Below are 24,255 nucleotides of genomic sequence, written 5' to 3'. Positions count from 1 at the left end.
TCCCGGGGAGATGCCCGGTCCCGGGGAGATGCCCAGCCCGAGGGGTGCCCGGTCCCGAGGGGTGCCCGTGCCCGGGGGGATGCCCCGCACGGGGGTCCCCGCCCGCCGCCGCCTCCCCCGCCCCCGCCGGGGGGTTCCGCCTGCCGGGGCGGGCGGGCAGGAGGGGCCGGGGGCGGGCGGGGGGCGGCTCCTCCTGCCCCGCTCCCGCCGCCCCCCGCCCCCCGCCCCGGCCCCGGCCCGGCGGCGGCGGCGATGGAGCCCGGCCCGGGGCCGGCCTGAGCCGCGATGCGATGGAGAAGCTGGCGGCGGGGCTGGCCCGGCTCCGCTGGAGCCCCGCGGCGCTGCCCCTCGACGCCATCGTCAGCCAGTGCCGCCTGCCCACCCTCGTCTGCCTCGGGCAGGGTGAGCCCGGCCGGGGATGAAGTCTGGAGGGACGAGAAGGAGGAGGGAGGTTGGAGTGATGGGGAGGAGGAGGAGGAGGGTGGGAGGAAGGCTGGAGGGACCAGGGGAGGGAGGGAGGATGGAGGGACGGAGAGTGAGGCTGGAGTGAGGAGGAGGAGGAGGAGGGAGAAAGGATGGAGTGATGAGGAGGAGGGAGGGGTGGAAGGCGGAGGGATGGGGAGGGAGGGAGGGAGGAAGGCCGGAGAGTGAGGACGAGGAGGGAGGGAGGCTGGAGTGATGAGGGAAAGGGAGAGACGAAGGACGAAGGGACCGGGAAGAGGGAGGGAGGAAGTCTGGGGAGATGAAGAGGAGGGAGGGAGAGTGGAGCGATGAAGAGCAGGGAGCGGTGGAGGGTAGAGGGATGGGGAAGTGAGGAAGGCTTGAGAGTGAAGAGGAGGAAGGGAGGAAGGCTCGGAGGAAGGGATGGAGAGTGGAGGGATTAAGAGAAAAGTAGGAAAGACGAAGAGGTGAGGAGGAGGAATGGTGACTGGAGAAGTGAGGAGGAGGTGGAGGGAGAGAGGAAGGCTGGAGGGGTGAAGAGTAGGCTGGGAGAGGCTGAAGGGATGAGGAGGAGAAAGACCGGAGGGACCAAGAGAAGGAAGGAGGCTGGAGTGCTGAGGAGGAGGAGGGAGGGAGGAAGGGAGGAAGGCTGGGCCAGGTGAGCCCGAGCTGCTGTCCCGGCTCCGGCGCTGCTCGGGTCGGGTCCTTCAGGGTGGGAGGACCGGGGCTGCTCCTCAGGGGGGTCCCTGCCCTCAGGGATGTGAGGGGGGAGTTTGTGTGCCCCAGCCCCCCAGCCATGGCCCAGGATTTCCCCCACTGTCGCCATTCCCGGGTGACTCTCTGGGGGTGCTGGCGGGGGCTGGGAGCCACCGTGTCCCCTCCCTGCCCCGCCTGGGACACGGCCTGGCTGGGGGGGCCTGGCTGGGACCCCCCCCAAGCCCAGGCTGAGGGGGGAGAAGGGGCTGTGGGGCTGTGGGGGTGTGGGGAGCAGGGGATTTGGGGCTGTGAGGCTGTGGGGCTGTGGGGGTGTGGGGAGCAGGGGATGTGGGGTTTGAGGTGCAAGGGCTGTGGGGAGCAGGGGCTGTGGGGTTGTGGGGAGCAGGGGATTTGGGGCTGTGGGGCTGTGGGGCTGTGGGGTTGTGGGGAGCAGGGGATTTGGGGCTGTGGGGCTGTGGGGCTGTGGGGTTGTGGGGAGCAGGGGATTTGGGGCTGTGGGGCTGTGGGGCTGTGAGGGTGTGGGGAGCAGGGGCTTCGGGGAGCAGGGGATTTGGGGAGCAGGGGATGTGGAGCTATGAGAGGGTGGGGAGCAGGAAATGTGGGGCTGTGGGGAGCAGGGGATTTGGGGGTGTGGGGAGCAGGGAGCAGGGATGTGGGGCAGTGGGGAGGAGGGGCTATGGGGATGTAGGGAGCAGGGGATGTGGGGATGTGGAGCTGTGGGGAACAGGGCTGTGGGGATGTGGGGAGCAGGGGCTATGGGGCTTTGGGGATGTGGGGAGCAGGGGCTATGGGGCTTTGGGGATGTGGGGAGCAGGGGATGTGGGGATGTGGAGCTGTGGGGAACAGGGCTTTGGGGATGTGGGGAGCAGTGCTGTGGGGCTTTGGGGATGTGGGGAGCAGGGCTGTGGGGCTTTGGGGATGTGGGGAACAGGGGATGTGGGGAGCAGGGGCTACTGGGGGTTGGGGAGCAGGGGATTTGAGGGTGAGGGAAGCAGGAAATGTGGGGCTGTGGGGAGCAGGGGGTGCAGGGTACCCCCAGCCTGGCCGTGTCCCCCCCAGATCAGGGCCCATCCCGGCGGGCTGCAGGGGATGCCGGGGGGTGTTGGGGGTGTCTGGAGGGTGTTGGGGGCCCTGGGGGCTGTCGGGGGCCCTGGGGGCTGTTGGGGTGTCTGGAGGGTGTTGGGGGCCCTGGGGGCTCTCGGGGATACCGGGGGCTGTCGGTCGGGGTGCCGCGGTTCTGGAGGGCTCCCGGGGGGGGGGCCCCGCGCCGGCCCCGGCTCAATAAACTTCTTGTTTGCGGCGGCTGCAGCTTTTCAGGGGGGACAAAGAAATTGTTTCCTGGGCAACTGGCGCCTCTTGGCAGCGGCACCTGCTCATCCCTCGCTCCGTCCGTCCGTCCGTCCGTCCGGCGGCGCGGGGGGCGGGGCGGGGGGGTGGCGGTGGTGACAGCGCTGTCCCCCGCAGGTGAGCGCGTGGAGGGGGTGACGGCCCAGGACGTGCTGCTGGTCCACTCGTGCCGGCAGTGGACCACGGTGACCGCGCACAGCCTGGAGGAGGGACACTACGTCATCGGGCCCAAAATCGACATCCCGCTCCAGTACCCAGGTGTGGGGGGTGGCTGGGGACAATGGTGACAGCGGGAATGGTGGCCCTGGGCCAGCAGAGCCCGGACCTGACCCCCCTCCCGTCCCTCCTCCTGCTGGGGCTGCTCCAGTAAGGTCCAGTTTGGGGCAGGAGATGCTCTGGTTTGGGGGCTGCCCCCACCCCTGGCAGAGCTGCAGAGGGGATGGCAGGGATTGGGATTGGGATCAATGGGATGGGATGGGATGGGATGGGATGGGATGGGATGGGATGGGATTCATGGGATGGGATGGGATGAGATGGGATGGGATGGGATGGGATGGGATCCATGGGATGGGATGGGATGGGATGGGATGGGATGGGATGGGATTCGTGGGATGGGATGGGATTCATGGGATGGGATGCAGACAAGGACAGCGATGAGGATGGGGTGGGATGGGATAGAGCTGGGAATGGGAGAGAGACGAGGATGGGATGGGGAAAAGAGACAGGGATGAGCTGGGATGGGATGTGGAAGGGATGGGGACAGGGAGAGGGATGAGCGTGGGATGGGGAGGAGCTGGGCTGGGCTGAGGATGAGGATGGGGCCGGGTTGGGGCCGGCAGTTCAGACGAAGGTGCTGAGCTGCCTCTGCCGGCAGCCGCCAGAGCCTTAATGACCCCTCTAAGTGCTCCACGGCGGTAATGAGTCCTGCTAATAAATAAATAATGGGAAATGGAGCGGGGGAGGGGTTAATCACGCGTCCCGCGGGGGCGGCAGGGGGCTGGGCAGTGTGTTAACAGCGATCGGGGGTCGGCCGTGCCCCCGCTGCCCCGGCATGCGGGGCTGAGCCGGCTCCAGCCTCGGGTGCCCCCGAGCCGGGCGAGGAGCTCTGGTGTCCCGGCTCCGCCGCCGGGCGGGCGGGAATTAAAATTCCCGTCAGGTCCGTGCCCGGCAGCCGGAGCCGTGGAGGCGGCGGCGCTGGGGCTGCAGCCGCCCCGCTCCCGTTCCTGACCTTCCCCGCTCCCGTTCCTGCCTCTCCCCGCTCCCGTTCCTGCCTCTCCCCTCTCCCGTTCCTGCCTCTCCCCGCTCCCGTTCCTGCCTCTCCCCGCTCCCGTTCCTGCCTCTCCCCGCTCCCGTTCCTGACCTTCCCCGCTCCCGTTCCTGCCTCTCCCCGCTCCCATTCCTGCCTCTCCCCGCTCCCATTCCTGCCTCTCCCCGCTCCCATTCCTGCCTCTCCCTGCTCCCATTCCTGCCTCTCCCCGCTCCCGTTCCTGCCTCTCCCTGCTCCCATTCCTGCCTCTCCCCGCTCCCGTTCCTGCCTCTCCCCGCTCCCGTTCCTGACCTTCCCCGCTCCCGTTCCTGCCTCTCCCTGCTCCCATTCCTGCCTCTCCCCGCTCCCGTTCCTGACCTTCCCCGCTCCCGTTCCTGCCTTTCCCCGCTCCCATTCCTGCCTCTCCCCGCTCCCGTTCCTGCCTCTCCCCGCTCCCGTTCCTGACCTTCCCCGCTCCCGTTCCTGCCTCTCCCCGCTCCCATTCCTGCCTCTCCCCGCTCCCGTTCCTGCCTCTCCCTGCTCCCATTCCTGCCTCTCCCTGCTCCCGTTCCTGACCTTCCCCGCTCCCATTCCTGCCTCTCCCTGCTCCCATTCCTGCCTCTCCCTGCTCCCATTCCTGCCTCTCCCCGCTCCCGTTCCTGACCTTTCCTGCTCCCGTTCCTGCCTTTCCCCACTCCAGTTCCTGACCTTTCCCCGTTCCTGACGTTTCCCCGCTCCCGTTCCTGCCAATTCCCTCTCTCGTTCCTGTCTCTCCCCACTCCCGTTCCTCCCTTTCCCCATTTCCATTCCTGCCTCTACCCATTCCCATTCCCGCCTTTCCCCGTTCCCGTTCCTGCCTCTCCCTGCTCCCGATCCTTCCTTTTCCCGTTCCTGCCCTTCCCCGTTCCCCGTTCCCGTTCCTACATTTCCCTATTCCTGTTCCTGCCCTTGCCCGCTCCCTTCCGTCCTTTCCTCGCTCCCGTTCCTGCCTCTCCCTATTCCCGTTCCTGCCTTTCCCCATTCCCGTTCCTGCCTTTCCCCATTCCCATTCCTGCCCATTCCCGTTCCCATTCCTGCCTTTCCCCGTCCCTGCCCTTTCCCAGTTCTTGCCTTTCCCCGCTCCCATTCCTGACCTCTCCCCGTTCCCATTCCTGCCTTTCCCTGCTCCGGTTCCTCCTTTCCCGTTCCCGTTCTTGCCCTTCCCCATTCCCATCCCTGCCCTTTCCCCGTTCCCGTTCCTGCCCTTCCCTGTTCCACTGCCCGGTTCCCTTCCCGGTGTCTCTCCCTGGCAGGGCTGGGATGGGATTTTGGGGGGCAATGGGCACCCCTGGCAATTTGGGCTGCTCTGGGCACTCCCAGGAACGCTTTTGGGGGGTCCCTGCAGCTCTGGGGGTGCATCCCATGTACCCCGCGCCTTGTCCCACCCAGAAACCCCCCAGGGATGCTCTGGGGTCCCCTCGCAGCAATGGGACACTGGCAAAGCCCACGGGAATGTCCCCAAAGATGTGGTGGGGACCCCAGGATGCCTCAGGGGTGGCTGTCCCCCGTGAAGGGCCCCAGGGAGGTGACAGCAGGTCCCTGTGAGGAGCTGGGGACCCCGGGCTGCCTCAGGGGTGGCTGTCCCCCGTGAAGGGCCCCAGGGGGGTGACAGCAGGTCCCTGTGAGGAGCTCGGGACCCCGGGCTGCCTCAGGGGTGGCTGTCCCCCGTGAAAGGCCCAGGGCAGTGACAGCAGGTCCCTGTGAGAATTCGGGCCCCTTCTCACCTCGGGGGTCCCCTCAGGGAAGTTCAAGCTGCTGGACCAGGACCGGGACCTCCGTGAGCCCGTGCAGTACTTCAACAGCGTGGAGGAGGTGGCCAGCATCTTCCCAGACCGCATCTTCGTCATGGAGGCCATCACCTTCAGCGTGAAGGTCCTGGGGACAGCAGGGGACAGGGCTGGGCCAGCGGGGGACACTGGTGGGACAGCGGGGAGGGGTGGTGGAGCACCAAGAATAATGGTGGGATGACGTTGGGATGGTGGTGGAATGTCAGGGATGGTGGTGGGACATCAGGGGATGGTGATGGGACTTTCAGATGGTAGTGGAGCATCAGGAATAATGGTGGAATGATATCAGGGGATGGTGGTGGAATGTCAGGGATGGTGGTGGGACATCAGGGATGGTGATGGGATGTCAGGGATGGTGGTGGGACATCAGGGATGGTGATGGGATGTCAGGGATGGTGGTGGGACTTCAAGATGGTGGTGGAGCATCGGGAATAATGGTGGCGCCATGTCAGGGATGCTGATGGGACATCAGGGGATGGTGGTGGGATGTCAGGGATGGTGGTGGGACTTCGAGATGGTGGTGGAGCATCAGGAATAATGGTGGTGGGATGTCAGGGATGGTAGTGGGACATCAGGAGATAGTGGTGGGACATCAGGAATAATGGTGGGATGATGTCAGGGGATGGTGGTGGAGTTTCAGGGATGGTGGTGGGACTTCGAGATGGTGGTGGAGAACAGGAGTAATGGTAGGAAGATGTCAGGGTGATGGTGGAACTTCAGGGATGGTGGTGGGACATCAGGGATGGTGGCAGGACATTGGAGATGATGGTGGGATGTCTGGGATGGTGGTGGAACATTGGGGGATGGTGGTGGGATAAGGAATAATGGTGGGATGATGTCAGAGTATGGTGATGGGATGTCAGGGATGGTGATGGGATGTCAGGGGTGGTAATGTGACATCAGGGGATGCTGGTGAGACATCAAGGATACTGTTGGGGTGTCGGGGGCCCAGGGCAGGGCAGCGGGTGCCACCTTGGGGCTGTCGCGGGCAGGTGGTGTCGGGGGAGTTCAGCGAGGACAGCGAGGTTTACAACTTCACGCTGAACGCGGGGGACGAGCTGACGCTGATGGGGCAAGCGGAGATCCTGTGCGCCAAGACGGTGAAGGAGAAGTCGCGTTTCAACACCCTCCTGCGCAAGCTGGGCAAGGCGGCGCCGGCCGCGGGGGCGCGGCAGGTGAAGGGCAAGATGCCGTGCCTGATCTGCATGAACCACCGCACCAACGAGAGCCTGAGCCTGCCCTTCCAGTGCAAGGGCCGCTTCAGCACCCGCAGCCCGCTGGAGCTGCGCCTGCAGGAGGGCGAGCACACCATCCGCAGCATCATCGAGAAGGTGCGGCTGCCCGTCAACGTGGCCGTGCCCAGCCGGCCCGCCCGCAACCCCTACGACCTGCACGCCATCCGAGAGGGCCACTGCTACAAGCTGGTCAGCATCATCTCCAAGACGGTGGTGCTGTGCTGCATCCTGCGCCGGGAGGAGCTGGTGCCTTTCCATTTCCTGCTGCTGACCGACATGCCGCGCTTCCAGCTGCCCGAGGGGCTGCTGGCCGGGGACCCGCAGCTGGAGAAGCTGCTGCGGGACAGCGCCGCGTATTGCCACGACCGCTTCAACCCCGACGAGTACTCGCGGGCCGTGCGGGAGGCCAAGCCGGACTTGCTGGAGGAGTGTGCGAGCCCGCGGCGCCTGCGGCTCTGCCTGCCCGCCTGCGGCCGCGAGGAGCTCAGCCAGCCCCTGCAGCGCCTCTCGCTCTGCGCCTGCGGCTCCGGGGGCCCCCGGGAGCCCCCCGGCCGCTGCCAGGCACCGCGGGGCCTCGGCCCGGGCACCCCGCGCCCGCCGCTGCCCGACTTCCCCGAGCCCGAGCGGGAGTACATGACGCCCGACTGGGCCGAGCCCGAGTTCAGGACTCAGGAGCCGCTGGAGATTCCCTACGAGGAGCTGTGGAGCAATGCCAGCCCGGAGGGCTGCTGCGAGCTGGGCAGCAGCGGCGGCCGGCCCGACCTCGTGTCCTTCGGGGCTGTCACCCCGCTGGGGTCCCCGCGCCGGCCCGGGGACGAGCCCCGCGGGGACACGCCGCCCCCGGTGCCACCCAAATCGGAGGCGGTAAGAGCCCGCACCTGTGCCCAGGGATGGGGAATGGCATCGCCGGGCTCCCGTCAGCCAATCCATGGCAAAGCCAGCGCCATGGCAGGGCAGCCCGACCCCCTCCCTGTCCCCTCCCTGGGGTCCCTCCCCAACTCTGCTTGGTCACCCAAACCTGCAGACCTCGCTTCTCCAGGGCTGCCCATGCCCGATCCTCATTCCTCATGACCCCCGGAATGATCCCCAGGGCTCCCTGCACCATCGGGTACCTCAAGCTCTTGGGCTGCCCAGAACCGTGAGGTACCCGACCCTCTGGCCTTCCCTATACAAAATTTCAGGCTCCCCTTCACCACAGGGTACCCCAATATTGTGATCTCCTCGCACCACCGGCTAGGAGGGCCCCAAGCCTCCCCACTCGCACCCAGAACTTTGTGGTCGGGCAGGACCGGCTGTCCCCGACCCCCATCACCCCCTCCAGCCGCGGGGATCCCCGGCTCCCCCCGGGCCCTGACGGCGCTGTCCCGTTCCAGGTGAAGGAGGAGTGCCGGCTGCTGAACGCGCCCCCGGTGCCGCCCCGGGGCAGCCGCCCCCCGGCCCCCTGCAGCCCCCCGGCCCCCCTGCGCTGCCCGAAGCTGGCACCCGTGCCCTCGCCCAGCCCCAGCCTCTCCTACTACTCCTCGGGGCTCCACGACGGGTGAGTGGCTCCGGGGACACCGGGGAGGGTGGGTTGGGGTACCCGAATCCCAGGGATGGGGACACCGGGGTGATGGTGACACTGCCCTCGCCCCCGCAGGTCGGCCCCGCGCAGCGGCAGCGCCTCGCCCTCTCCGGACGCGTACTCGCTGTACTGCTACCCCTGCACCTGGGCCGACTGCAAGGCCGCCGAGCCCCCCGGGCGGCCGCTGCCCCCGGCCCAGCCCGCGCCCAGCTCCTGGTCCGAGCCCTGGGCGTTCCCCGAGCCGGGCGCCGGGGCGGGCAGCGGCTGCTCCACGCCGCTGCTGGGGTCCGAGCCCCCCCTGAAGCCCTTCCGCAGCTGCCCCCGCCTCAAGCCCCCGCACCCCCAAAAGCGCTTCGCCCCCTTCGGGGCGCTCAACCCCTTCGCCGGCCCGGCAGAGTGGCCGGAGAGTCCCGAGTGGTCCAAAGCGGCGCCTTCGGCCCCGGCCGCTCCCTCCTCCTCCTCCTCGCCGGAGCCCTTCGCCCCCGCCGAGGAAGCGGCGGCCCCTCCTCGGCCCCCCAAGGGCTTGGACGGGGACGGCATCGTCATCCGGGGGGCGGCCCCGCTGTCCCCCGCCGTCCTGCGCGGGGCCGAGGGCGTCACCCGCCTGTACCTGGCCCAGGGGGTCATCGAGGTGCCGCCGGCGGCGAGGGGCGATGGGGCAGCGCCGCCGGCCGCCCCCCGGCCCAGCGGGGACGGCCCGGCCTGGCTGCCCCCCGCCGACCTGTCGGCGCTGTCGCTGGAGGAGGTGTCCAAGTGCCTGCGCTTCATCGGCCTCTCCGAGGACGTCGTGAGCTTCTTCGCCCGCGAGAGGATCGACGGCAGCATCTTCGTGCAGCTCAGCGAGGAGATCCTGGCCGACGACTTCCGCCTCACCAAGCTCCAGGTGAAGAAGATCATGCAGTTCATCAAGGGCTGGCGCCCCAAGATCTAGTGCCACGGCGGGGACCCCCTGCACGGGCAGGTCCCCAAATCACCTGGAGCACGGCTCTGGGTGGCCCCGCTCCCGTCCCTCTCTGATGCTGCAGGTTCTCCTCTCTCCCACTGCCCAGCCCTCCCCAGTTCCCCTTTTAACACTGGACAGTAATTTTGGCCCCAAAGGGCTGGAAAACACTGGATTTTGCGTCGACTGGTTTAACTTAATCCTTGTGGATTAGCATAATAAACGTACGGGAGAGTAACGAGCCCCCAGAGAAGGCTCTTGCTTGGGGAGGAGGGGAAGGGGGGGGATGGATGCTCTGAGGGGTCTCTCCCCTCCTTGCAGACCCTTCCCATCCATTGGGGAGGGATTACCAGCTCCGTGCCTGCCCCACCACTCAGCAGAGGCAGATGAGATGATGTCTTGGCCCAATTCTGGTCTGGGAGCTTTGAAAGACAGGGAGAGGTGACATGAAGAGCAGCAGGGTTCAGCCATGGCCCAAGGCCTGCCAGGGAGCAGGAAAATGGCAGGAAGCTGGAAAGGAAGCCAGGGAGGGGGGGCCAGGCCAGTGACAGGTGCCCAGAGATTTAAAGCCTTTTAGTTTAACTTGATCTCTCCCCACGGGGGGGCCCTCTGGCCTTTGGCTGCTCCATCTGCAATTACAGGCAGGTCCATCTGCCAGGATCACCTGCCAGGATCACCCTGTGGCAGAGAGAGCTGGAGGCTCCTCACAGCCCCTGAGTGATGGCAGAGGTGACACTGCTTTGTCCCGCACTGCTGCCATCCCGCCCCTCCATGGACCCAGGACACCAGGGCCTGAACCAGTCAATCTCCACTCAAGCTGTTCCCTCAGGGAGATGGAAGGAGAAGCAGGAGTCCAAACCCAGGAGATGGGGCTTTATTTTGGTGGCTGTTGATGGAAAGGCAAGGCCTCGGCTCCAGCCACAAGCTGGATGCTACTGGCCAGGCTGGAAGCTCTGGAGGCCACGGCTCAGGAGGCAAAGGCAGCAGGAATTCCCTCCCCCAGCACGGAGCCCCCAGGCCCAGGCTGGCTTGGGACGGACGTACCCAACACACAGTGGCTGGTAAGGCACTTGAAATGACTACAAGCCCTGAGGCAACCTCCTGCCCCCCTCCCTCCTTTCTTCTTTTTTTCCTTCCTTCCTTTCTTCCCTTCCTGCCCCGGGAGCTTTGGAGATTAACCTATGGAGAATGGGGTGCAGAGGGGAGCTGGGGCCCGGCTGGAGGAGCTGTCGGGGTGTCACCAGGCCACCTCACTGGTGGAACTTCCTGCTGGGGCTGTTGGCGTGGTCCAGCAGGAGCTGGCACGGTGTGAACTGGCTGCCGTACACGGCCTCGTACTTGCGCAGTTTGTCCACGAGCTGCCGGGCGCCGTAGGAGTCGGTGAACCTGAAGGGACCTGCGGGGACAGGGACATGGCTGTGACGGGGACACAGGGCTGGGATGGGGACATGGCTGGGACAAGGACACAGGGCTGGGATGGGGACATGGCTGGGACAAGGACACAGGGCTGGGATGGGGACATGGCTGGGACAGGGACACAGGGCTGGGATGGGGACATGGCTGGGACAGGGACATGGAGGGGACAGAGACACATCTGGGACAGGGACACGGATGTGGACAGGGACACAGGGCTGGGTCGGGGACACGGCTGTGACAGGGACACGGTGGGGACACGGACATGGCTGTGACAGGGACACAACGGGGACGGGGACATGGATGTGACAGGGACATGCCTGGGACGGGGACACATGGCTGCGATGGGGACACGGCTGTGACAGGGACATGGCTAGGACAGGGACATGGTGGGGATGGGGACACGGCTGGGACAGGGACACGGCTGTGACAGGGACATGGCAGGGACAGGGACATGACGGGTACGAGGACAGAGCAGAGACAGGGACAGAGCTGTGACAGGGACAGAGCTGTGACAGGGACACATGGCTGGAACAGGGACATGGTGGGGACAGGGACACATCTGGGATGGGGAAGGGGACACAGCAGCGATGGGGACATGGCTGTGATGGGGACATGGCAGGGACAGGGACATGGCAGGCACATGGATACGGCAGGGACATGGATACAGCAGGGACGGGGACACATGGCTGTGACAGGGACATACTGCTGGGACAAGGACACAACTGGGACAGGGACATGGCTGTGACAGGGACACAGCAGGGACAGGGACACACTGCTGGGACAGGGAAGAAGAAGCACCAAGGTGCCTGGAAGGGTCCCACACCCAGAAGCAATGGCTTTGTCCCATTCATCCTTCTCCACAAGAGACCCCCAGTCTCTCATCAGGGACTCTGCTCCCTGCTCACCTGAGCTGGGGAGGGCTGGGGACAAGCTGGGACATGGATAACCACAGAATCATGGATGGTTTTGGTGGGAAGGGATCTCAAATCCCATCCATTCCCACCCTGCCAAGTCTCTCCCCCTCCCACTGTCCCAGGGTGCTCCATCCCCAGTGTCCAGCCTGGCCTTGGGCACTGCCAGGGATCCAGGGGCAGCCCCAGCTGCTCTGGGCACCCTGTGCCAGGGCCTGCCCACCCTCACAGGGAAGAACTCCTTCCCAATATCCTGTCCAACCATGGGAAGCCACTCCCCATTGTCCTGTCCCTCCAGGCCTTTGTAAGAAGTCCCTTGGGGCTGCTCCCTCAGTCTGAACATGGCTCAAGGAGGGAAAGCACCAGGCAGTGGCAGAAGCACCACCTCAGAGCCCTTGGTGAACTCCAGCAGCAGTGTCAAGTGACAGCATCAGAGGCATGGAATTATTTAGGGTGGAAAAGCCCTTTGAGACTATTGAGTCCAAACATTCCTCAGCAGTGCCAAGACTACCACTAACCCATGTCCCCAAGGGCCACATGCACAAGGCTTTTAAATCCCTTTTTAAATGGAGAGTTTACAGCTGTGCCAGGGATGGACAGCCTGGAATTACTCCCACTATCTAACCTACACCCTCTGTGATGCAGCTAGAGGCCATTTCCTCAGGCTGCAGCTCAAACCTGGCCTTGCCACATGGCTGCAGCCCACGGGGAGCTCTGGAGCCCAAAGCCCAGCCAGAGCACTCACCTCCCAGGCAGGGGGGGAAGCCCAGGCCGAACACAGCCCCGATGTCCCCCTCCACGGGGTTGCTGAGGATGCCCTCCTGCAGGCACATGGCGGCCTCGTTGACAAACCGTGTCACCAGGCGCATCTGGATGTCCTCGTCGGAGCAGCTGTGGGACAGAGGCTGTGAGAGCTGGGCAGGGCCAGCACACAGGGGGGACACAGAACCAGGCCAGGGGTGGGAATGGCCTCCCTGGGATGTCCCAGTCCATGTGAGGATCAGGGCTAAGCCCTGGGAGTGTCCTGAAGCAGGCACTAAGAACCAGGGAATGGCTGAGATTGGAAGGGACCACTGGGGCTCCTCTAGTGCAGGGTTTCCTGGGGCATGGCACTCAGGATTGTGGCCAGGTGGATATGGAATAAAAGCAACGGCTTGATCAACCTCTGTGTTCAGCCATGTCATGGAATCACAGAATGGTTTGGGCTGAAAGGGACCTTAGAGCCCATCCAGTGTCACCCTTACCATGGCAGGGACACCTTCCCCTATCTCAGGTTGCTCCAAGCCCCAGGGATCTTCCAGCGGACCCAGGGGCAGCCCCAGCTGCTCTGGGCACCCTGTGCCAGGGCCTGCCCACCCTCTAATTCCCAATATCCCATCCAGCCCTGCCCTCTGGCAGTGGGATCATTCCCTGTGTCCTGTCCCTCCATCCCTTGTCCCCAGTCCCTCTGCAGCTCTCCTGGAGCCCCTTTAGGCCCTGCAAGGGGCTCTGAACTCTCCCTGGATCCTTCTCCTCTCCAGGTGAGCAGCCCCAGCTCTCCCAGCCTGGCTCCATGCCCCTCAATGCCACCTGGTGCCCCTCGTGCTGCTGCTCAGAGCACAAGGAGCTGGGCAGAGCAGGAGCCAGCCCCAGCCTTCCCTCACACACAGGTACTCACACATCAGGATTTGCTGGCACCCTGAACTTTTCCAAGATCTCATCCATGCCAGAATTTAGACTCCTGTTCTTCACTCCCTCCTGGTACACGTAGAAGCCTTTCCCTGCCTTGCGACCTGCGGGGATCACAGCACACAATCAGCTCCTGCACGTGTCCTGTTTCCTCCTGACACCTTGGATCTTGTTTGGTGCCTGCTGTTCCTGCTCCTGGACAGACCCTCCCAGCACTCTGCACTCAGAGCACTGTCACAGACATCTTTTATGAAAAATCCTTTCCTTAGGCTTTTTCCTCCTGAGAAGCTGAGAGGCCTCAGGAACAAAATGTAAACACTGATTATCTGCTGCTGTGGGATGCAACAGGTGCATCTGTGATTGGATGTTGGATCCCATGTTGGATGTTTGTAATTAATGGCCAATCACAGTCAGCTGGCTCGGACAGAGAGTCCAAGCCACAAGCCTTTGTTATCATTCCTTCTTATTCTATTCTTAGCTAGCCTTCTGAGGAAATCCTTTCTTCTATTCTTTTAGTGTAGTTTTAATGTAATATATATCATAAAATAATAAATCAGCCTTCTGAAACATGGAGTCAGATCCTCACCTCTTCCCTCAACCAAAACCCCTGTGAACACGGTCACAGAGCACAGATCTGCTGCCTCAGCAGGGGCACAGGGAAGGGACCTTGGCAAGAAGCTGCCACTGTGCCAGGCCCTTTCTCTGGGTCCACAGGACCAACAGCAGCACTGCCTCTGTGGGAGGGATTCCTGCCCCATTCCCAGGGCTGCTCTCCCACTGCTGGTGCCTTTCCCGGAGCAGAGGGGACACCCTTTAGCTGAGAACACCTCAGCAGCTCACCTAAGAAGCCTTTCTGCACCATGAGCTTGAAGAGGTCGATGCTGCCCCCTCCGAAGCGCTGCCCAAAGGCCTTGCCCAGGTCCTCGGCCACGTGGGTGGCCACGTCCACGCCCACCTCGTCAATCAGCGTGGCCGCTCCCACCGGGAAGCCGAAGGCCGTGGAGATGGCATCCACTCTCTTCGGGTCAATGCCCTCCTGCAGGAGAGGAGGGGAAACCATGAGATCTCAGGGTGAGGTGGGGCAGAGAGCCCAGCCCCATTAACTGACTGCAAACAGGAGCCAGGAGCAGGCTGGGGACAGCCACAAAACCCAGGGTTGGTGACACACATCCTCTCCTGTCCACACCCAGGCAGAGCACACCCCTGCCCTGGCCAGAGCAGAAGCAATTTCCATGATTATTTGGGGAATGCTCACCTGGAGAACTCGGACCACCTCGGACAGCATTGGCCCCAGGCACCTGGTGGTGTAGAATCCAGGCCCATCCTGGGAAAAGCAGTGCAGGGAGGCAGGTGAGTTCTTGGCAGCACCAGAACTGTGGCTCACAGCCCAGGCTGCACTTCAGACCCCCCAAACCTCATCTCCTACACTATGGTACTGACTGCCAGAATAGGTTGGGTGTTTTTTTTTCCCTGTAAAGCTCAGCAGTGTTTGCAGGCTTCCATGAACTTACTCCCTGCAAGTTCCCATCCCAGTGTTTTTATTTGAATTAGTGCCTGCAGGTCCAGAGCAAGCTGCTGCTTCACTAAGCCCAACAGGCTGGTGAGGCAAAGGGTGCTCAGCACAAAGGAAACCAGCATAAGCCAGTTGTTCCACCTCTGCTGCTCCCCACAAAGTGAGGAAGCAGCAGATGAGCTGCAAACTGCCCTGCAGGGAGGCAGCTCAGGTGGGGATGAGGCTCAGGGAAGCAGCTCTGCATCCCCACTGGTGTTTGGAGATGCCCAGAGCACTTTCTGACAAGCCAGTTTTCCCAGCACTACAGGAAAGACATGCTCAGCATTCTGGCAACCTCAGGAATCAGGAAAAATACAGGGACACCTTCCTCTGTCCCAGGTTGCTCCAAGCCCTGACCAACCTGGCCTTGGACAATTCCAGGAATGGGGCAGCCACAGCTCCTCTGGGCAACCTGTGCCAGGGCCTCCCCAGCCTCACAGGGAAGAATTTGTCCCTAATATCCAACCTAAATCCACTTTTCCACATTCCTGCCCCTCTCCCCCAAGATTTAAGCCAGGCAGAGGAGTTGCTGCTCACTGACCCTCTGTCCTTGCAGCCTGCCAGGGAGCTGAGGTGGTGACAGTCCTGTCACTGTCTGGGATGCCCTGGAAGCTGTGTGGGACAGGAGTGCCAGCTCCTCGTGCTGGCCCTGCACGTGTGCCTGGTGGCCTTCCATGCCTGCCCTGAAGGACATGTGAGGATCACCTGGGCACTTGCCCCTTTCTGACTTCCCTTTTCACTTCTCAGAGGAGCAGCCAATGTGTCCACAGACATGTTTCACCCTCCCCTCAGTGCACAAACCCTTTTATTTATTACCCAGCCCCAGCAGTGTCCCCTCACCTTCACCACGATGACCACTTTGCCCTGTTTGAGGCCAACATCAACAGCACAAGCAGCTGTGTCCTGGGAGGTTTTCTCTGTGGTGATGATTTCCAGCAGCTGCATCTTGTCAACAGGGGAGAAGTAGTGCATCCCAATCACCTGGCAGAGAGAGGAGCTGGGTTCAGAGGGATTCTGGCTCCCAGAGGAATCAGCTGGGTGAGCTGAGTGCAGAGGGAAGGCCCTGAGCACACTCTGCATCTATGACAGGAGTGCTCTCCAATTCCCTCCTCTCCTTGGTTTTCCAAGGAGAGAAAACCAAGGAGAAAACCAAGGACACACAGCACATGCCCAGGAGCTCCTGTCTTTCAGGATAAAGGTACAACTTTTACAGGACCACTTAAGCCAAATCTGCCTGGGAATCCCTGAGCTCATCCCTAGGGAAATGAGGGGCATGGTGTGACCTGGAGGGACACCTGAGCTGGCAGTGCAGCCCCACCCAGTCTGCTGGGCTCAGGGAGTCCTTGCAAGCTGCCTGTGAATGTCTGTGGTGAGGAAATGAATTTAAGGATGAAAAGGCTTCTATCCAGGAACTCATTAGAGAGGGAAGTGCAGCCTTCCCCCGGGAACAGCGTTTAAGTGCAGATTATCTCAGTGTGCCTCACTGTGTGAGTGTGACCATGCCATCAGCCTGTCACCTTCATGCCTCCTGGCAGCCACACTTGGCACCAAGCCCTGGGTAAGTCAGAGGCACCTTGCTGAGTTGCAGGCTGCAAAACTAATTAAAGAAAATGTGCTAATTAGTTAACTGACTTCCTATGAGTTTCCCCCTAAGAGCCATTGTACAGGCAATTTAAACAGCAAGAGGATGTAATTTGTAAGGATGAACAAATGAGGCTCAGTTGGCAATTTGGATGCAACAGAGGTCCCACAGCAAATGAGGAAGAGGCTCAGCAGGGTGACAGGAACCCCCAGCAGGTCACCTCACACTCACAGGCACCACAGGTACCCCTGGCAGGGCAGTGGGATCAGTGCTCCTGCTCAGATGGACTGAGGCTGCAAAAGCCCTGCAAGATCACTGAGTCCCAGCTGTGCCCAATCCCCACCTTGTCACCAGCCCAGAGCACTCAGTGCCACATTCAGGAATTCCCTTGTCACCTGCAGGGACGGGGACTCCAAACCTCCCTGAGCAGCCCCTTCCAATGCCTGACTACTCCTTCCAGGAAGAAATTCCTCCTGATATCCAAGCTGAACCTGCCCTGGAACAGCTTGAGGCCATTTCTTCTCATCCTGTTTCTTTTCCCTGGGAGCAGAGCCCAAGCCCCACTCGGCTCCAACCTTCCACAGCTTCTCTGCCCCCAACACCTTCTGATGTGTGCTGCCCCACCAACATCACCCTGGGGGTGAATCCACCTTCTCCTCACCTGCCCCCAAGCTCTTTGCTCAAAGCTGGCCCTGGGAGCAGAGGATGAGCTGTGCCATGTCCTGAGGAGAGGGCAGAAGGTCTCTAAAGCAAAGCCACCTCACCAAGGACAGCTCTGTGCAGGGCACGTGGCCTTGGGGACTCACCTTCTCAGGCCTCTTGCTGGCAGCAGCAATCTGGCTGATGGGAAGGGCAGAGGTGTTACTGGCGAAGATACAGTGAGTAGGGATCACCTGGAGGGGACAAGGGACACACACAGTGAGCAGGGATCACCTGGGAGGGGACAAGGGACACACACAGTGAGCAGGGATCACCTGGAGGGGACAAGGGACAGTGAGCAGGGATCACCTGGAGGGGACAAGGGACACACAGTGAGTAGGGATCACCTGGAGGGACAAGGGACAGTGAGCAGGGATCACCTGGAGGGGACAAGGGACACACAGTGAGTAGGGATTACCTGGAGGGGACAAGGGACACACACAGTGAGCAGGGATCACCTGGAGGGGACAAGGGACAGTGAGCAGGGATCACCTGGAGGGGACAAGGGTCAGAACACAGTGAGCAGGGATCACCTGGAGGGGACAAGGGACACACACAGTGAGCAGGGATCAGCTGGAGGGGACAAGGGACACACAGTGAGCAGGGATCACCTGGAGGGGACAAGGGGCTGTGTCAGCACACAGGACCATGCAGAGCCCTGGGAGATCAGGGAGCCCTGGCTAATGAGACAAACTGGGTTTGCTCATTAGAAACTAATTGGAAAGCAGTAGCTCAAGTCAGACAGCTGTGATTTGCCCTGAACTCTCCCCAGGTCTGCAGTATCAGGCCCAGAGCTCCCTTGTTTCTGGCAGGCATCTGCAGCCACAGGAGACACTGCAGGGAACACCCCTTTCCCTCAGTGTGCCCTTGGATAGAACAGAGGGACAGCAGGTGAAGGACTGCAAGGTGTGGAGATACCCAAGGACATCCCTGTCACATCAGTCTGCTCAGTCAAATGGAAGCTTTTTTTGGAGCACTTTTTTTTTGTCCCATTCAGCTACCAATTCTTTAATGGAGCAGGGAGTGTCCTCAGTGAACAGAAAGGCTGCTCTGGATGCCTGTTCATGTCCTGGTGTAGCTGATTAGTACCCAGACCCAAGAGCAGCACAAAGGGGAGGGGAGAAACCCAGCAGCACAGCCCAGGACCCTCCACCAGCCAGGGCCCCCATCCAGGGGCTGCTCAGGACTGATACTCACAGCCTCCACCTCCTTCAGCACTTTGTGTTTGACACTGATGTCCTCAAACACGGCCTCGATGACCATGTCTGCCTTCTCAAAGCCCTTGTAGTCCAGCTGGCCCATCAGGTTGCTGAGGATGGAGTCCCTCTCAAATGATGTCAGGCTCTTCTTCTTCACCTTGCCATTCAGCCTAGGGAGGGACAGCTCTGTCACAGCTCCTGAGTGGACCAGCCAGGCTGCTGGAGGTGCACCATGGGAATCCCTCCTGTCTCCCCCCAGAACTCCATCTCTGACCCTGCAGGACTGTCACTCTGTGCTGTGACCCCTCCTTCCACATGGGAACGGGAGAGTCCTGCTCCTACAGCTCAGCTGAAGGTTGGTCACTGACATTCCTGACTACACGCAGCTGAGTACTGTTACTGCAGAGCCAGGAGAACAGGGAAAGAAACCCAGCAAGAAAACCCTGGGATGCCTTCCCTGCCTTTAGGCAGCCAGGATCACTTTTTCCTTAGCTCTAGAAGTCACTGCTGAATCTTAGGACTCTACCTACCTAAGGAGCTAAGGGTGAGCCCATCCCACAGCAATATCCCAGCACACTGCAGGGGACAACATTAAAATAAAGCTTTTCTGTGACATCCATGGCTCCTCCAGCAGAGCAGCAGTGTCAGGAGCTGTTGTTGCTGACAGCACAGGAGAACTATGACTAAACCCAGCCCAGTGGCACCAGAGCAAACCCCCTGAACACACATACCCCTTGTAGACCTGCTGCTGGCCTCTGTCCAGACCCTTCTGTGCCGTGTCCTTCAGAATGGTCTTGATGCCCTTATCCACAGAAACCTGGGCGATGCCAGCTCCCATGAGCCCTGCTCCCAGCACAGCCAGAGTCCTGCAGGGAAGGAACAAGGGGACACCTTCAACATAGACATGGAGAACTCCCATCACTGCTGGCAGAGTCACAGAGCTCCTGTCATCCATCCAGGCACCACCTGAGTGAGGCCACACAGCAGTGAGGCCTCCAAACTGCAGTGGGTCAGGCTCTGGAGGCTGGGAACCTCTGCTCTGATCACAGCTCTGCAGCTCACTCAGTCCCAGGAGCCTTTCAGAGATCCCCAACTGCTCCTTCAGGCATCCCACACTGGCACTTACTTGACCTCTTTCTGAGGATGCCCAAACTTGTTCTTCTTGCAGTGCACCTGCCCGTGGTAGAGCCCCATCAGCGCCTTGGATTCCTTGGTCACTGCAAGTTGGCCAAAGCTCTGGAAGAAAAGCAAGAGGGAAGCAGAGGTGTTGGCATTTAACAGCTCTCTCAGGGCCAGCACACAAAAACATGGCAAGGGGAGACAGGCACTGTGTGACTGCACAGGTGAGCGACCTGGATAGAAAAGGGACAAGGGCCCAGGTCACCTCTGAGGAGAGGCAGCTTCTGGGCTCAGCACAGCCCAGCCTGCACCACCTCCTCCTCCCCAACAGCACAAGGATGTGGAGCTGGTGGAGAGAGCCCAGAGGAGGCCATGGAGATGCTCCAGGGCTGGAGCCAGGCTGGGAGAGCTGGGGGTGCTCACCTGGATGGGAGAAGGATCCAGGGAGAGCTCAGAGCCCCTTGCAGGGCCTGAAGGGGCTCCAGGAGAGCTGCAGAGGGACTGGGGACAAGGCATGGAGGGACAGGAGCCAGGGAATGGCTCCCAGTGCCAGAGGGCAGGGCTGGGATCTTGGGAATGAGGAATTGTGCCCTGGCAGGGTGGGCAGGCCCTGGCACAGGGTGCCCAGAGCAGCTGGGGCTGCCCCTGGATCCCTGGCAGTGCCCAAGGCCAGGCTGGACATTGGGACTTAGAGGCATCTGGGATAGTGGCAGTGTCCCTGCCATGGCAGGGATGGCACTGGATGGGCTTTAAGATCCCTCCCACCCATCATTCCCAATCATTTTGGGATTTGATTATTTCAGTTCCTCGGGACTAGACTTAAGTTTGAAATTTGAAGGACAGGACTGGACTTCCCTGACATGAGACCCTTCCCCCCCACATACATCCCACATTAATTGGGGCCACTGTTCCCACAGATCCAGGTGGAAGCAGCCTGTCCTCAGGCTTTGACAAAAATCCTTACAAACAGGTCAGTTCTGACAACAGCAGCCTGATCCTATTTCTAGAGGATCACAGACAACAAAATCTAAGGCCTGAACAACCTCCCAGCACTCAGCAGGAATGTTCTGAGGAACACAAAGCATAAGCACACACAAAACAAAAGTTGTCTGAGCCAAGTCTGCTAAGAAAAAACAGCGAATGAGGTTTGGAGCAGGCTGCACCTTCCTTCACCCCTGCCCTGCCAGTTAAAAATACCCAAAACAAAGCCTGGAAGAGAATCTGCAAATCTCCTGTCCTGGGGGAGAAAGTGAGGCAGTAAAAAAGCCACAACACTGACACTTATTATTCTTCAGGGGTTCTGGGAAGATCTCCATCCTGCTGCTGTTCTGGGGAAAAAAACCCATTCATTCTTTGCTGTAAGGAACAGAGTATCCCAAGGCTTTTATTCAGCACCAGCCCAAACGTGGCTGGAATGCACAACCAGCAGGGATGGGGCACAGCCAGGAGGGCACTGCTGAGGTGGCAGCTACAGCTCAGACCAAAAAGAGTTACAAAGCACATCAGGGAAGTGGGAGGTGGATGGATTTCACCAGCATTTAAGGGGCAATGACCCTGGGGACAACCCAAATACAGAGATAATCAGATGGACACATGGGGTGCTGGGGATTCAATCTTGCAGAGCTGGCAGCGCCCAGCTAAGCCCACCTGTGACTCTGCACAGCCAGAATTGCCTCTGTGCCACCAGAAATAACAAAATTGAGCAAAAGTGTGGCAAAACCAGGACCAGTGAGAAAAAAATAATTAGGGATAGGCTGCTTATTATGGCAGAGAATGGTTGAGGAAAACAAAGACTGTGGTGCGTGTGGAGGATAAAGCAGGTCCTCCCTGCTGGGGAGGACACTTGCCTGCTCCAGCCCTGGACCTGCCCACCACAGTCTGTCCTACACCCTCAATTAAACTCTATTCCAGTTCTCCCTGTGTCCCAGCAAAGCTCAAGCAGGTCTGGATGGTGTTAAGGACACAAGGCCCATGTGCCGGCATGGTGAGATGAGTGAGAGATGACACATCTCCAGCCAGCTCCTACAGGGGAGTGTGGAACCTCAGCTCTGCCCTTCCAGGAGGAGCAGCATCTCTCACCCACACTGGCCCTGCCTGTGAGAGCTTTGTGTTGAGGCTCCCCCATCCCTGGAAGTGCCCAAGGCCAGGCTGGATGGGGCCTGGAGCAGCCTGGGGTAGGGGAAGGTGTCCTACCCATGACAGGGGGTGGGATGGAATAGGCAGCAGGCTGTGATGAACCTTTGGTGGGGTAAACACAGGTCCTGAGCACACCTGATACCTTGGGTTCTAAGTTTTTCTGTTCTGTTTTGGTGTGCAGCTTTTAGCCTTGTATTAAGTGTCACTAGGATCTTTCCACAGGGTGGTAAAGACAAAACAATCCTTTTCTAGCTGGAGACTCAAGGAAAATCTCTTCAAACTTCAGGCCCAAAGCATAAACAATATGAAAAGTGGAGGGCAGGCAAGCAAGCAAGGAGGATGAAACTTCATAATTTGAAGCTATTAATTGGGCAGTTAACTCCTATATGCAAATGGACAAAAACTTATAAAAGTGTGACCAAGCTCTCTTTTGCTCCCATCTTGGAGCCATCTGGGTACTGCCTTGGAAGGCACTTCAATAAATATCCTCTTTATTCCTCTTAACTCTGTCTAGCCTCAGTTTCAGCTCCTTAAGGCATCACACCAGGACCTGATCTCTGCCAGGATCTCCTCTCCTTACCTGGGCTTCAATGAGGTATCCAGCATCTCTCCCCTGATCCAGACCAGTTTTTACAACCTAATCCAAAAGCAGAAAAGACATAGAACAGTTCAGTCATGCTGCAAACACATAATTTAACAGGATTCCCTGTTGTCTCCAGGATTCCCAAATTTCAAGGCACATTTCAGACTCCCTGAGTCCTGTCCCTGTTGCTCTGTGTCACCCTGTCCTTCTAGCACAGGACAGGTGAGGAGTTAACCACCAGGTTAATTTTTAGCCATTCCCTATGGTTTTAGGAACTGTGCTCCTGTAATGTCACTGCTCTCAAATCATTCACAGGTTTTAGAGGAGTCTGGGCAACAACTTCAGTAGTGAAAAGTCATTCTACAATAAGGATTCATTCACAGAGTGAGTGTAACAGGATGTCTGTGTAACAGAGGGGACTAATAAAGGTAATATTTTATGTAATAAAGTATTAATTATAAAGTTAAAAAGCTAAAGTATTAATGTTAATACTCTATGTACACTAGTATGTAGTTAGTGCTGTGAAAATCATAGCAATTTCTATTTTTATGGTGTTAAACAGGTCTCCTGAACTCTTCAGAGACTGTACAGAAAACTTGGGAAAACTGCAGCTGAAAGTCTCATGGACAAAATATTCCAGCTAAGCCTTCCCTCAGTTGGGATTCCTGCTCTACCCCTCACTGGTACCAGTACCCATGAACTGGTGATCATGTTTGGAGCAGTGATCCTGAATTCTACCCCACAGCCAGCACTCTGGACTGATCTGTGAGGATCAGGATGTTGGCCTGACTCAGAGCAAGGATCACCTTCCCTCTGCCTGTCCCACATTTCCCACACATCCACGTGCCCTGCAGCCCCTCCCACCTGGCAGGGGAGTTACCTCGATGATCTTCAGAGGAGCAGGGTAGAGCCCTTTGGTTTGCTTTTGAACTTTGCTCTCCACTGTCTTGTAAACTTGCTGCCTGACAAAGGGAAGAGCCATGGCATAGTCTGTGAGCCCTGCAAGGAGGGACAGAACAGGGTCAGCACAGTGCTGTGGACAGCCAGCCTGCCAGGATGGTGAAGGAATACAAATGTGAATATTTGCACTAGAAACATGCACCTGAAACCCAGGCAGCAGGGGCTGCTCAGAGGGTTTCTGGATTATTCCATGGACAAGTCTCATTGAGGGCTGAAGTGTCCTCCTAACACAACTGGTGACACACTGAGCCCCGTGAAGCAGAATTCCCACAGATGTCCCCATTTCTGGGCAGTGCTGTGGAGGATCAGCATGGAGCAGTCCCTTGTACCTCTTCCCACCTGAGTTTGCCAGCTTGGTACAGAACTTGCCACCAGAACTTTGCAGATGGACAATCCCTGGAAGTACCTGCTGCAGTACTCCCACTGCCTCCCTTCCAGCAACCTCAAGAGCCACCACAGCCAGCTCTGCCAAAGCCCGGATCTGCAGGGCAATGTTCTCTCTACCACCCCACATTACTCAAGAGATGATTCCAATGTGAAATAATTTCATTTTGAAATGGAATTAAGTAGGAGCATGAACACATCCTGGAGAAGCCAAGCTGGATTACACTCAGTGCTGTCCCTTGGGATTTCTCCATGCTGACTTACTCTGCATGAGCCCTCTGGATCTCTTGGCAGACACAGTCTTGTTGGCCAGACCCCTGGCAAAGCCAATGGCCACCTCCTCCAGGTACTCGATTGTTCTTGCTTCAGGAGCCTTCAGTCCTGGCCCTGGGGAGAGCAGAGAACACAGCACAGGTTATCCCTGAGGGATGAGGATGCAGGGAAACCAGGAGCAGAGACAAAGTGATGAACCTTTGGATGCAGGGAAACCAGGAGCAGACACAAAGTGATGAACCTTTGGATGCAGGGAAACCAGGAGCAGAGACAAAGTGATGAACCTTTGGATGCAGGGAAACCAGGAGCAGACACAAAGTGATGGGCTTTGGACCGCTCCCACTCCATTCCCTGCTCCTGTTTGGCTTTTCTGGGTTATGACCAAGAGTGGAAGGCTGAGAAGGGATCATATGAGGGCTCCAAGGGATTTATACAGAGGGCATTGTGCAGGAATGCTGGA

At 59.8% G+C, this 24,255-nt stretch overlaps 2 protein-coding genes across 2 annotated transcripts in view; one reads left to right on the top strand and one right to left on the bottom strand.

Moving 5' to 3' along the window:
- The first annotated feature begins 264 nt into the window (after positions 1-264).
- GAREM2 (GRB2 associated regulator of MAPK1 subtype 2) lies at positions 265-9,494 on the top strand. Its single transcript, XM_059468892.1, has 6 exons — positions 265-402; positions 2,623-2,763; positions 5,532-5,662; positions 6,570-7,676; positions 8,186-8,349; positions 8,449-9,494. Exons 1-6 carry the CDS (start codon positions 291-293, stop codon positions 9,302-9,304), a joined length of 2,511 nt encoding a protein of 836 aa, XP_059324875.1. The 5' UTR covers positions 265-290; the 3' UTR covers positions 9,305-9,494.
- A 677-nt stretch (positions 9,495-10,171) lies between these two features.
- Positions 10,172-24,255, bottom strand: part of HADHA (hydroxyacyl-CoA dehydrogenase trifunctional multienzyme complex subunit alpha) — a 29,221-nt gene continuing 15,137 nt past the window's right edge. The window contains exons 8-20 of the mRNA XM_059469073.1: positions 23,787-23,909; positions 23,059-23,177; positions 22,176-22,232; positions 19,467-19,576; positions 19,072-19,206; positions 18,339-18,510; positions 17,249-17,335; positions 15,701-15,841; positions 14,564-14,632; positions 14,149-14,344; positions 13,298-13,412; positions 12,386-12,531; positions 10,172-10,709 (exon numbers count right to left, since the gene is read on the bottom strand). Coding sequence (XP_059325056.1) covers positions 10,564-10,709; positions 12,386-12,531; positions 13,298-13,412; positions 14,149-14,344; positions 14,564-14,632; positions 15,701-15,841; positions 17,249-17,335; positions 18,339-18,510; positions 19,072-19,206; positions 19,467-19,576; positions 22,176-22,232; positions 23,059-23,177; positions 23,787-23,909 — 1,616 coding nt within the window. The 3' untranslated portion in view covers positions 10,172-10,563. The remainder of the gene's footprint in view (positions 10,710-12,385; positions 12,532-13,297; positions 13,413-14,148; positions 14,345-14,563; positions 14,633-15,700; positions 15,842-17,248; positions 17,336-18,338; positions 18,511-19,071; positions 19,207-19,466; positions 19,577-22,175; positions 22,233-23,058; positions 23,178-23,786; positions 23,910-24,255) is intronic.

Source organism: Ammospiza nelsoni, chromosome 3 (assembly GCF_027579445.1).
Source record: "Ammospiza nelsoni isolate bAmmNel1 chromosome 3, bAmmNel1.pri, whole genome shotgun sequence".
NCBI classification, from domain to species: Eukaryota; Metazoa; Chordata; class Aves; order Passeriformes; family Passerellidae; genus Ammospiza; species Ammospiza nelsoni.
This window is presented reverse-complemented; position numbering and strand designations above follow the sequence as displayed.